At 40.3% G+C, this 13,687-nt stretch overlaps 1 protein-coding gene across 1 annotated transcript in view; it reads right to left on the reverse strand.

The window, feature by feature from the left end:
* Window positions 1–3,201: 3,201 nt before the first annotated feature.
* Window positions 3,202–13,687, reverse strand: part of col9a1a (collagen, type IX, alpha 1a) — a gene marked incomplete at both ends in the record, with an annotated part of 16,655 nt that continues 6,169 nt past the window's right edge. The window contains 18 exons of the mRNA XM_080029892.1: window positions 3,202–3,410; window positions 3,881–3,958; window positions 5,181–5,369; window positions 5,884–5,938; window positions 6,090–6,236; window positions 7,410–7,442; window positions 7,538–7,582; window positions 7,705–7,740; window positions 8,861–8,932; window positions 10,080–10,133; window positions 11,280–11,333; window positions 11,984–12,037; window positions 12,165–12,209; window positions 12,315–12,368; window positions 12,648–12,701; window positions 12,940–12,993; window positions 13,478–13,531; window positions 13,632–13,685. Coding sequence (XP_079886018.1) covers window positions 3,202–3,410; window positions 3,881–3,958; window positions 5,181–5,369; window positions 5,884–5,938; window positions 6,090–6,236; window positions 7,410–7,442; window positions 7,538–7,582; window positions 7,705–7,740; window positions 8,861–8,932; window positions 10,080–10,133; window positions 11,280–11,333; window positions 11,984–12,037; window positions 12,165–12,209; window positions 12,315–12,368; window positions 12,648–12,701; window positions 12,940–12,993; window positions 13,478–13,531; window positions 13,632–13,685 — 1,341 coding nt within the window. The remainder of the gene's footprint in view (window positions 3,411–3,880; window positions 3,959–5,180; window positions 5,370–5,883; window positions 5,939–6,089; window positions 6,237–7,409; window positions 7,443–7,537; window positions 7,583–7,704; window positions 7,741–8,860; window positions 8,933–10,079; window positions 10,134–11,279; window positions 11,334–11,983; window positions 12,038–12,164; window positions 12,210–12,314; window positions 12,369–12,647; window positions 12,702–12,939; window positions 12,994–13,477; window positions 13,532–13,631; window positions 13,686–13,687) is intronic.

A 13,687-nucleotide genomic window follows, 5' to 3' on the forward strand; every position in this document is an offset into this window, starting at 1 on the left:
ACCCTACCTGGCTGTGACAGGGGACCGTGACAGGGGACCGTGGCTGGCGTAGATCAACACCGGTGCTTCGTGTACTTGTCGTGAAAGTCCCGCGGACAGTCGTCATGTTTGGGTTCATAATATGAGGCGCTAGCCGCCCGCACACAACAGGGTGAGTTAACTAATGCTATACGGCGCTAACTTTGTTTATCGGCTAAAGCACAGCTACACATATTCACTGAATTAACCAGGAAGTCCATTCTCCTGGTTTACTTTCCCCACGTATTCTAACCCCGAGCGGCTTCATACAGCACCGGCCGCCGCAATACATTTCCTCCTCGGTGTCTCGCATCAGCCTCTGTGTACAGTACACTGTTCTCCGACCCTGCCAATGTATGTGACGTAGGGTCAAGCTCAACGCTGATTGGCCAACGCGGCTAATCGTCTCGCGTAGGAGCAACAAAAGTTCAATTTTTTGAACTCCTCGCGTAGCTATACGCGCGTAATATTTACGCACGTAAAGCTACGCGCGTAAAAATGTTGCTTTAGCGCGAGTGAAAATGTTGCTTTAGCGCGAGTGACGCATTTACGCGCCATGTACGCGCGTAAACCAATGGTTCCCTATGGAAAAGGGGCGGGTTTCATACGCGTCTGTACGCGTGTAAAATGCCTAGTGTGTTCGCACCTTAACAGTTAACCCCGCTGTTCGCTAAACGAACGGGGCTTAATACGTCACATTGTTCATTGCTCTGATTGGATGTAGTGCTATCAAATTGCGTGCAGTGGTATTTGAAGAGACAAATCTAATTCATGAGAGGCACCTGTTATACCCCTGGCAGGTAAGCCAGGCAGTTTTTCAGGTTAGAGGCCAGTCTAAAAGCAGCATTGCCATCACCCATTGGCAGTACGATGATTGGATATTCAATACGTGTGGAGCTCATGTGCATATTCAAATTCATTTAAAAAGAAACTTGTAATACAAAATGTTTTACTTTTCAAGTATACTTTTACTATGTAAAGTTTTATTGTGGTAGGAGTAAAGGAAAAAATTAAGCCTATTTGGGTTTATTTTGGGCGTGTACGATTAGTGTATAGCTCATTTGCATATTAAAATAAATTTTCAAAGAAACTTGTAATACAAAACATTTAAATTTTCATGGATACTTTCATTGTGTAAAGTTTCATTTTGATAGGAGTAAAGGAAAAAAATAGCCCCATTGGGATTTATTGGTGTCTCGCCTTATTGGCACACATCTCGGATTGATGAGAATTAAACATATTTCCCCAACTAGGATTTCTTAGGACTTTTAGTATGTTGTTCTGGACACCTCATAGAAAGTATCTGAGCTGAAAAAAATTCTTTTACAATTTATTCTATTTTTGGCCCCAAAATGCCTTACTTTGCCTGGCCTATAAGGGAGAAGAGGATTGAAGTTGAATAGATGCGATGATGGATAAATTCAGCATTAAACTGCTTTTAAATACATGAACAGTTCCAAAAAGTTATATTTATTGTAACTAATGCTGTTCTGGTTTATTTTGGAAAGAAAAATGTAATTGGTATTTTAGTAAAGAACACAATTATTATTTTTTTATTCTGATGTAGTATGCCTTCCAAAATACATGTCACATAGTAAGTTTTTAAAACCTTATAATTTATGTCGAGTCATATTAAAAAAGCTTTCTGAATTCAAATTAAAAGTATGGATCACTATGGATATCCATCAATCACATGATACTAGAAATATTTTGAAAACTTTCAAAATTCCTGAAACTGTTTTAAAAAGTAAACTTTAAATCGAGGTACAAACATAAGGCATCATATTGTGTGTCAACTTCAATGTACTTTAAAAATTTTCCTCAAGTTTGGAATAACAACAGCTCAAAGGTCATGTTTCTTGTAGTCTCGCGAAGCCAGACCAAACTACAGCAAGTAGTAAGTTTCTTGTAAAAAAAAAATCTAAATCATACAGGTATATTTCTGCCAGCCAGAGGTCATTTTTAAACTTGCAGCCTACAACCAAAACACTTCGTCATGTTGCATGTCTGATTATTTTCCTGGTGAGCATTTTACCCAGAGGACTTTCTGCTTGCAGAGTCAATGACAGTTATTAGTGGAGCGGCTAAGTGCTTATTTTCGTCAGAATCTTTCAGTTGATGATACAAGCGTGACAATTGGCATGAGCAGTCTCCATGGGTCACCTGACAAGAAAATTGTCCGAGACATTTGAAATTGTGAATCTGAAAATTTCTCATAGAAATGTATTGAGTTTTTTCATTAAAAAATGTTTTTTGGACAATTTTCTTGTCAAGTGACCCATGGAGACTGCTCATTCCAATTTTCATGCTTGTATCACAAATTGAAAGATTGTAGCACTTATCTGCTCCAATATATAGACAAGGTCAACCCCCAGGCTTTTTTAGGGGTTGGAGGGAGGAGCACTCACTGATTGTTATAGACGTGTATTATCATTTTTAATGTATCATATTTAAAGACTGCATCATTATATATTATATATATATATCGTTATATTTAACTTTATTTAAATTTTTCTAATGCCCAGTCCTCGGTCGTTAATTGGCCGCACTCGTCCATACAAAACATGCGAGAGATTATTAAAAACGTGTTTTATTTCCTCCTTTGTACAACTCGAAGACGTCACTCTGAACCTTAATATAATAAATAAGAAAGTCATATAAAACTGCCATAGAGGTTTTGTTTTTCACACATGGCTGCCCTCCGATCACATAAACAACAGTCGTCATGACAGAGAAAGTATCAAACATACATCCTTCCTTTTGAGGATTTACATTTAAGTGGATAATCAACAAAGATACTCACAAACAACATGAACGTCATCGAGAAGTATAATTTGCATATTGACACATTTACATAAACATACAGAAAAACGTTCAGAATTGCCTTGTTGCTCGGATAGAAATGGGGCTGATGATGTTCTTAAATGTCTCGACTTTTGCAGTACAGAGAATGCAAAGAAAACTGAGGTAAAATTACACTTTTTTTTAAAGGCATGGTGTGCTGTTCAGTGTCCATCTTCATGTCAGTTTGAAAACAAAGATGGCTTCAAAAGAGAAAAAAATAACTTTCCAAAATGTCAAAAAAAAAAAAAGAATTGACAAACCAAGTGACAAAACCCAATCAAATCTTCCCTATCAAAGTTTGCTTCTCCTCCAGTCTCTCAGTTTTCGGCTGTGGCCCTTTCATTTCATCTCATTGGGGCCCTTCATGCCGGAGTCCTTTGCAGAAACGGGTTGCGCCACCATGGGCAGGACGCACTGTGATGACTCGCAGTAACCGTTCAAACCGGCCGTACCGGGTGGCCCGGGAACGCCATGTAGACCGGGAACTCCGCGGGGACCTCTCTCTCCGTCACGACCGTCTTTACCGTAACCCGCTCGCCCGTGGTTACCTGAGAGGAGAAATGAAACATTTGAGTCTTTCAAATCTGCACTGATTCATTTACTCAGAGCAAAACAGTGAATCAAGAATGAGTTCACTGAGATGCACCAATCAACTCTTATCGGTTCCAATCTGATTCTAAAACCTGGATAAGATATCTGCTGATATGATACTAATTCCAACTCCTTTATTATGTTTTCCTTTGTTGCATTATAGACCAGAAAAAAAAAATGCCCTTTGAAATGTTTATAACAATAGTATGATGCATACCCTATTGTCCATGCAAACACCTTTGCAGAGATGTACCTTGTCTTTAATTTTTTTTAATGTGTGCCACAATTCCAAATGGCCTGCTCTTCTTGGAGTAGAGCTAGTGTTACATTTGTATGTGTCGCTTGTTGAATAATGCTGAGCCCCACAGTCAAACATTGAGGGCATTTGTTCTAAAATCAGAAACCCTTAGTCATGGTCGTGTTTTACCTGGCAGTCCGGAGGCCCCTGGTTCTCCCTTGGGTCCTCTCGTCGTGGGTCCTCTGTCCCCTCTGTCACCCTGGTCGCCTGCACAGAAGGGCAACGGGATGATCAGCAGGAGGATAATAATTTAAAAAAACATAATTGAAGTGACCATATTTAGCAGCATGTCAAGCTCAGACTTGACACCTCATTTAGTCTGTTCCTTCGTTAACATTAAGATGGAAAGTGGGTCACTGCTAGCCTGGAAATCCATACCCTGATATCTTGAACGATAGAGGGTCTGGCCACGATCAATAGTAATTTCCAACTCAAGGGGCGGCTCCTACTCGTGCATTTCAAATGCCACTGCACGCAGTTGGATAGCACTACAACCAATCAGAGCGATGCACAAGGTGACGTGAGCCCCATTCGTTTAGCGAACAGCTGTTAAACTGTTAAATTAAACGTTTGCCGTTGTCGGTCGGCAAAACAGAACATTCCACTTACTTGCTAATGAAAGATTTGAGTGCCGTCTTCCAAATCGTTAAGGGTCGAGGCCAAAGCAGTCTCAAACTCACACAACATATCCGCAGCCATCTTTGATGTTTACTATCACGGCTTCGACGTCGCATGCATGTCACTGTCGTCATACAGTTACGTCCTCCCCAGAGTACCATATAAAGGGCTCTGGCGCGCCCATATTAGATAGAACCAATTGAAACGTGAGACCCAGATTTCTGGTCTTCTTGATAAAGCTTCAACGGAGCGTGGCCAGACCAACAGGCGCAGCAAATTTAATTTGCCAGCGCCTAGTGGCAGGTCTGGGAATGCCAGGCTAGGTCACTGCAATAAATCAAATATAAACCAAAATATTTACTATTAAAGATGGAGTCTGCGATTCTGGAGAATCCTTGATGTCAAAATCTCTTTTGTCAAAATCAGTGAATATCTCTTCATGATCTGGTACCTGTCCGTACTGTGTGTGTGCTGATAGAAAATCCACTGTAAATACACAACCTAGGCTATGTAAACGGGCATGTTGCTAGCTACAGTGGTCCCCTGTATATACCGTTTGTTTACCTACCAGTTTACAGAGCCTAGGCTATTAACACCAAAATTTTAATCAACGCACACACATTACAAAAGAAGTGTATTGCAAGGAGATTTTCACTGATTTTGACAAAGTGGTTTTGACAACAAGCATTCTCCAGAATGGCTGACTCCACCTTTAATATATTTGAAGGTTTACAGAAAGACAGATATGCAGGTTTAAATCTATTAAGTTCATATTCATACGGTCGTCTACCTGCACATATCTGAATCTCACCTGTGATTCCTTTGCGACCCATCACCCCCGCGGGACCCTTCAGCCCGGGCAGTCCTCGGATCCCATTGTGTCCGGGGAAACCGTTCTCTCCGGTGGCGCCTTGAGGTCCAGGCGGGCCGGGGAGGCCGGGGATCCCCGAGATGCCCGACTCGGGACGGCTAAGGCTAGCTGCTAGCTGGGCCAGCTGCTCTGTGACACAGCAGGACATGATGGACGATTATATTTAGCAGGCACTTTTCTGGGACAAAATTTAAAGGTTCAGTACATGAATATTTACTCTTCAAAGAAAATGTGTTTTCCTCCATTGCATTGTGGTTATTGGTTGAAATATCTCAAAACCTGGACAACTAAAAACAAAATTCCTTCATTTCTTAAATAGTGTCATGTAATCAAGTGAAGTACAGATACTGCAAAGTTGTACTATAGTACAGTACTTGAGCAAATATACTACATTCCACCATTAGTCCTTAAACAGTACGGGAAAGTTTCAACATTTGTTAAAATCACAAAGTACTGTTTTGTATCAGTGAAACTATGGATGAAAAACACCCTTTTGGTTCAAATTGCAATTTTACACTAATATATATTACTATAAAACATATGTCTAGACAGGATTGCATTAATACAAATATATTAGAAAATATATGTTAAGAGTATAGAACCGAAACGTAGTGACTTTGGTGTGAAAATGCCAAACACTTACCTTGCATTACCCTCATGCAGACTTGTTTGATGTGAGTATCTGTTGGTGCTTTTCCCTGGAACAACAGAGATTGTTGATAGCGATTAGCCAGTAGTTCTTGAAGCCATGTTGTGGGCAAACATCACATGCAAACTCATGGGGGAAAAAACTTTCGGAATGTTTCCACAACTTGAACATTATAGGCCCGGAGCTGTCCTTAAACTCACCGCTGGCCCCTGTGTCCCTGGCAGACCCGGTACGCCCGTGTCACCCTGCATGCCACGAGGGCCCGCTTGCCCCGGCTTCCCCTCTTTGCCTTCCTGTCCTCGGCCGCCCTCCGGTCCTTTGTTTCCCGTCTCTCCTGGTGGGCCTGTCTGTGAATCAACGCAGGATGGGGATGTTAAAGTTTAGGATCGACTAGATTACAACAGATAGGACGCACACTGGGAAGACAAGGACACAAAACAACTCTAAAAACATCTTATTAACAAAGAATCATGGTGAGGAGTCTGTTCCTTATAACAGCCCTCTCCTATGGAAGGATCTGAGGGGCTGCATAGGGGTGTTCATATTTTAAAAGAAGATTCAAGACTATTTGTGATATTTATGGACAGGATATCGAGGCGTAGTCGTGGTGGGGAGGGGTTGCAGTTTGGTGAGCTGAGGATCTCATCGAGTGTAAAGCGGCAGGGATGAGGATCAGCACCTCTAAATCTGAGGCCATGGTTCTCAGCAGGAAACCGATGGGTTGTCTACTCCAGGTAGGGAAGGAGTCCTTACCCCAAGTGAAGGAGTTCAAGTACCTAGGAGTCTTGTTCGCGAGTGAAGGGACAGTGGAGCGTGAGATTGGATGGAGAGTTGGAGCAGCAGGGGCAGTATTGCATTTGCTTTACCGTTCCGTTAAAAAGAAAAGAGAGCTGATCCGAAAAACAGAGCCCTCAATATTCCTGTCAATATTGGTTACTACCCTCAGCTATGGCCATGAAGGCTGGGTCTTGACTGTAAGAAATAGATTGCAGGTACAAGCGGCTCAAATGGGTTTTCTCAGGAGGGTGGCTGGCGTCTCCCCTAGGGATAGGGTGAGAATCTCAGTCATTCGTTAGGAATTCAGGGCAGAGCTCCTCCAGAGAAAGGAGCCAGTTAAGGTGGTTTGGGCATCTGCTAAGGATGCCCCCTGGGCACCTAGGGAGGTGTTTCAGGAGTGTCCAGCTGGGAGGAAGACCCAGGGCTAGGTGGAGAGATTATATATCCACACAATCCTCAGAATGCCCCAGTCAGAGCTGGTTAATGTGGCTTGGGAAAGTGAAGTTTGGGGTCCCCTGCTTGAGTTGCTGCCTCTGCAACCTGACCCCAGATAATCAGTTGAAGATGAGTGAGTGAATTTAAGATAGCTCCATCCTTGAAAATACCTAGGGGCTTTACAAGAATATTTATCACAATTCTAGGACCTATCCTCCTTAAACATGGAATTATATTATAAAACTTGTATGGACCTTGTAAGGAATTTGTTTATGAGATGGTTATGGTGCTTTGTTTAATGAACATACCGATCCTTTCTCTCCTGCTTCTCCTTGATCTCCCTGTTAGAGAAAATATAAACGTTACATAAATATTTGTCTGCAGAAAAATTGCATTCAAACAGCGATTCTGTAGAGAGACATTCTGTTTCACTCACCAGCTCTCCTCTGTCTCCTGCCGTTCCCTCAGAGCCTGCAGAGCCCTGGAAATAAAAATGGATGACATGTTTTTCTTGGCTCTTAATCTGCTCCAACTCAACAACTCTGTGATCTGTTGTCGAGTTTTTAAAAGCCGTTTTAATTTAATACAATTTATGAAACATACCTGATCACCCTGTGGACCATCGAGACCAACGCCACCCTGAGAAAAAAGACCAAAATGAATATTTAAAAAAATTCAAACTGCTTAATATGTTACATTTGTTCTTAATGGTTTGTATCTTAAAGGCCTACTTCACCAGTTTGAATATGAAGGTGTATTGAATTCTGAGATCCTATGTAGTATAAATGTGCGAAAAAAATTGAAATTGGTTCATCCTAGCCTGAGAAAAGGCAGAAAGAGTGTTTTTTTTAACCCTATATTTCTCTTTCTCGTGACATCACAGAAAGAGAAATATAGGGTTAAAAAAAACTTACTTTGTAAATATTACTGTGATGTCTTTTACTGTGACATCACAGTAATATTTACAAAGTATGTTTTTTTTAACCCTATATTTCTCTTTCTGTGATGTCACGAGAAAGAAATATAGGGTTAAAAAAAACACTCTTTCTGCCTTTTCTCAGGCTAGGATGAACCGATTTTAATTTTTTTTGCACATTTATACTACATAGGATCTCAGAATTCAATACACCTTCATATTCAAACCGGTGAAGTAGGCCTTTAATAAAAACTAATAATAAAATATATGTTATGGATATCTGATTAACTTTCAGAAAACACAGTCACTGCTTTGTTTTCTTCAATTTGACTAGTGAAGGTTTCTCAAACTGAACTTGACTAAAGGGCTAATAGTATTTTCTGTTGCTATGAAGTTATCAAAAATATTGTTAATACTATATTTGGCCACATGGGGGCAGCAGAAACAAGTCATAAACAGGCAGCATTGATATATTGTCAACTTTTACAGTAGACACATCCAGTATTAACAGGGCAGCATTATTATTAATATTTTGGAGTCGTGTAAATTCAATATTCTCTCTCTTTTCGTCTGCTATTTTCTGCTGAGCAAGTCATGTACAGTTGGTTTTTAGAGCTTTTTCAGAGTAAACGAGGCTATTAGAGCCAATTAAAATTGCAGTCGGCCAGATAAACATTGAGCTCAACTTACTATAAAGCTCTGTAAGGTTGAAGTGAGCTGCAGTTTCAAATGATTATTCCCTAAATTAATCGATCCAGCACCGGTTGACGCCCAATACACTCACATGGCTTCTTTTTTAACGTGTGTTTATCTGTTATCTATATGTCAGTTTGAGTTTCTTACCCTGTCGCCCTTCTGGCCAAGATACCCATGAGGGCCAGGAAGCCCTGGAAGGCCTGGATCCCCCTTGCCTCCCTGTTAAAACAAACACACACACACACACACACATAAAAAAAGAAAGCAGTTCAATACATGCACTTGAGTCATAACACAAGAACGACTGTGTGATCCCCCCCCCCCTCCTCAATCCGACCACATCCAAAAAATAACATTTTCAGCTTCACATCATCTAAATGCCAAAGCTGGAAGGTCTTTAAGAACCCCCCTGTCCCCCTGTCCCCCCACCACCAACATAATCATCCCCCATCCAGCCTCCCCAACATGTTTCTGGGTGTGTTTGCGTTCTGATTGCAATGTACATTTGTCCGACAGGGTTTCAAGCATTCCTGGGGAACAGAGAACTCTTTCAGGGGCTTCTCAGCTTCTTTTCCTGCCCGGAATCCCCCCCCCCCTCCCCCCCGAGCTACAAAAAAAACACCCGCTTTTGGGCCATCAGATTTTGTGTAACAAGGGGCCATTCATGCCCACACTCTCCAGGCGGATTACAGACTTAACTGCAGGGACAGAAGTTCAGAAAGACCTGCCAATCTTTAATAACAGTTCCAAGATACAAGGTTCAGTTCCCACATACAAGGTTGATCTGGGTGAATGATCCTCATGTTGAATAATACGTTCAGGATAGGAGGTAGTATTTATGAACACTGATTGACTCGCTTTGTATTTCAGGGCCCTGATTTTCTGAATTTGATAGAGCCGAGGTTTGCAGCAGCACAGAGCAGAAAACTGGATTTGTTTTCTTATTTTTTTCAATCCATCCTTGGTCTGGTTATCATGTATTATATATTTTCCCATAACAGTATTAATATTGTTGTTTACCTCTTTGGTTTCATTAGTTATACCAACAAGGGAATGTATTTTTTAACCCTTATAATTCTTTCACCTTCCAGAAGATAAGATTTGACTAAATAGTTATCAATTAGAACTTTATAATGATTAAAAAAATAACAATGATAACACCAAATTTAACATAAAGATACGCGAGTAATATTTGGAGTACCACAGGGTTCTTCACTGGGGCCACAACCTTTCCACAAGTTCTTAAGCCTTTTCTGTGAGACAGATTAGGTCTCTTTCTTAGACACTGCGGCAGTAATTTGTGTTGTGAAGTGACAAAGACGATGAGTTGGGTGAGATTTTATCCTTAGACTGTTTGGGGTCTTACCCTGGCTCCTGGTAATCCTGACGGCCCATCATGTCCCCTCGTTCCTCGTTCACCCTAAAAGGAAAACAAAGGAAAGGGTAGAATCTGGATATAAAACACAATAGATCCCTCCCTATACATCAAAGAACAACAGAAAAAAATACATTATTTTTTTGCTTTGCTACTCTGCCCAAACTGATGGCTGTTGACTTTATTAAATTCCGTATTAGATAGTTATCAGTAATTTAAATAGTTTGATGCAGTGACATTATCCAGGAAACTTCTCAATTGATAAAGGTTTTGCCACGTAAGGAGGAACTGTAAGTGTCTTTTATGTTTTTTTTCTGGTAGTTTTTATGTCAGTGAATTTTCTTTTGAACAGAATTTGTTTCCCAGCTTGTATTTTATTGTATTAGATGATGCGGTATTGACTGTACAATCTGCAAAAATGCACGATGAAAACACTGAACTGTGCAGCAGATTGCACATTTTTCTGGCTTGTCTTCAAAAGGACTCACAGTAAGTCTCTCATGGACCTGGTTGATCCTTGTGCTTAAATAAATGTTACTTTTGATCTGGGAAACAAAGGATCAGTTATGTGATGGAATCTCACTCAGCTGGTCCCACAGAAAAATGCTTTCATTGCTTTATTACCCTCCTTCAATGAGACTTTGATCACGTTTACACAGACTACAATAGGACTTTTTCTGACATAAAATACTGATTATTGCAACGAGTATTTTAAAGTCTGTTTTGAGTCTGTTATGAACATCTCCTGCCTGTATTGTAACTTTATTTTTCTGGGCTGTCTGACTGTGTCTGTCATGGTCAGGTTACTGGACAGTGGACACAGAGCAGAAAGTCAGGTGGTTAAAAAAGCAGTTTGGACATTCAGATCTGGTCTTTTGGGACATCATACCTCATCCAACATACTATTCATAGTCCTACCATTCCTGTAAAATTTGCCTAGTATTAGGGATTAGAGGTATGAGACAGAGGTGATTGTACCTGCTGTTATGGTATGGTTACATCTTTAATAGTTTGCACCGATCAAATCAAAAGAACTCCAGCTTTCGAAAGATACAGTATGTCTCATGATGAGTACCCACAGTTGATGGGGTTAGGGCATTTATTATACTATCTACGGGTTAGGGTAAGGAGAGTGCTTGTGGGCTTGTGTCAGCCTGAAAAGGGGGGTTAAGTGAAATGTAGATGACTCACTGGTCCTCCTCTGGGTCCGACCACTCCCACCTCTCCCTGCTCGCCACGCTCGCCCTGCAAACAAACAAGACAATAAATCAGATAATCACAAGAAGAAAAAAAACACAGATATGTGTCAGTGGCATCAGTTTTGTCTAATACTTCACATGAAACTTTTATTATTTCACGAGTTTAGGACATTTCTGAATTCTTAAAACTTCTGCTGTGCCCCGTGCCACCGCTTGGATTTGAATGGGCATCTATTCCTGCTGTTACGGTAGCGTTGCTCTCTCTCCCTGTATGGCCGCTCCAAGCATCTGTACCATAACAGCACTGATAGATGTTCACCAAAGTCCGTCTGGCTTGACCAAAGGGAGTTTCACAGTTTTCTACAGAACCCCTGATCCAAACAACTTCACACTCTTAACTGCACTCCCTTGGGTTCTCAGCAACACACCCACAGTGTGTAGTAGATCGGATAGAATATAGAATATACTTTATTTGTCATTGTGCAGTAGTACCATACAACGAAATTTGCTCATGCAGCCTCTAAAAACAATGCTCACACAAACACTCACACAATAAATACTATAAAATACCGAAAAAAAATACAATGATGAAAGTTTTTTAGAGAAACTCAAAGGCCAGACACACAGAGACGTCTTTCTTTATAGTTTGATACCTTTTTAATAAATGGATGTGTTTTTAAATTGCTTTAAACTTACTTGTTTCCCTGGCGACCCCATCAGTCCTACCGAACCTGGATCACCTGTGACACCCTGGTGGACAGAAACAGCATATTGATTAAACTTAGAGAAACTACAATCTACTTAAAGCCGTTAATAATAGTGAATAATGAGATAATGAGTAATAGAATTGTAGTAACAATGTTAGCGTCAATCTTACATTTGGAGCAGCGTGTCCTTTTTGGCCGTACGCTCCTGGCAAACCCTACGAGAGGAAAATTGATTCAAATATTAATCTGAGCTCAAAAGTTGGCAAATCACAAAACTCAAGAGGTGTTATTTATGAGTCAGGGTCAAAGGTCAAACTTACAGGAAGTCCTTGTAGGCCAGCATCACCTGGAGCCCCACTTTTTCCTGGAGGACCCTAAAAACATAGACAACAAAAGTCTGTCAGACTCAAAATGGAGAATTGTTATATAAAAGCAAACTCCTCAAGGCCTTTGCTTCAGGAAAATTGATTTGCAGCAAAATAAAAAAAAAGAAATGTCACACACCTATTGTAAAAAAATAAGTATAGAATAGAATCTTTATTGTCATTGCATAACAGGTATCCAATGAAATTGCAGTGCTACTTCGGCCAGTGCATAATAATATTAAAAAATAAAACAGTAATAAGTTAATTAATAATAAAATAGGGGTTTACATTGGTAGCTGGCAGCCCGGGGATCCCCTCTCGGCCATCTGGACCAGCGAGACCCTGTGAACAAGAAAGATGAAAAGTTTACAATTATTAATCATACAGCCGTGTCTTAAACGAAGGAATCAGACGTGTTTTAAACTAAGGTACCACTAGGAGCAAAAGATGTACAACATTTACAAAATGAATGTTTTATAAGATGATGATGGACAGTTGAATCGGCCCTACAGAATAAAAGCATATAATACAGGATATGGTAAAGGTTGTTATATAGCAGATTTATTAGTGCGTTGCTCACAGCTTCTCCTTTAAGTCCTGGTACTCCTCTGATTCCAGCTGGACCTCGATCCCCCTAAGGAGAAGTTATTATAACACATTTAATAACACATTGGAAGGCGACACAAAAGGAGTAGACGCACCGGTAATGGTCTCATTGAAAGAGTATTTACAGGAAGTTTCATTGTTCAAGTTGGTTTATATACAGCCCCGGAAAAAATTAAGAGACCAGTCTGAATTTTTCTTTCTCTTTACTTATTGAAAATGCTCTTAATGACAAAAAAAAAATTGGGGATTTGATAGAAATGTTGTCAGTAGTTTATATTATTAAACCAAACTGTTCATTCTACTCAAGCATGTGCCTATAAATAGTAAAACGAAGATACTGAACATTTGGAGAGGTCTCTTACATTTTTCCAGAGCTGTATTTCCACAGTTTTAAAACAATTAAACACTGGTACAGAACTCAGTGTACTTTGTGTCAGTCTAAATGGGAATGTCATATGTTTTCTAAATGCTAAATTTTACTTTTGGATGAGTTTTCTGTTTTGGGTTCTTACCAGCGCTCCTATTGCCCCGATCTCACCTATGGATCCTCTTTGGCCTGGATCGCCCTACAAATACATTTAAAAAAAAAATGGCGTCAGTTTTTAATCAGTATTTATATTATATTTAAATAACAACAAAGCAGGTGAAACAGAGATTAGTACTCACTGGGCCTCCCTGGACTCCACGGGGACCTCCATCACCAAATTTCCCACGTGGTCCCT

The sequence above is a fragment of the Ammodytes marinus genome (genome assembly GCF_949987685.1).
Source record: "Ammodytes marinus genome assembly, chromosome: 6".
In the NCBI taxonomy this organism is placed as follows: domain Eukaryota; kingdom Metazoa; phylum Chordata; class Actinopteri; order Uranoscopiformes; family Ammodytidae; genus Ammodytes; species Ammodytes marinus.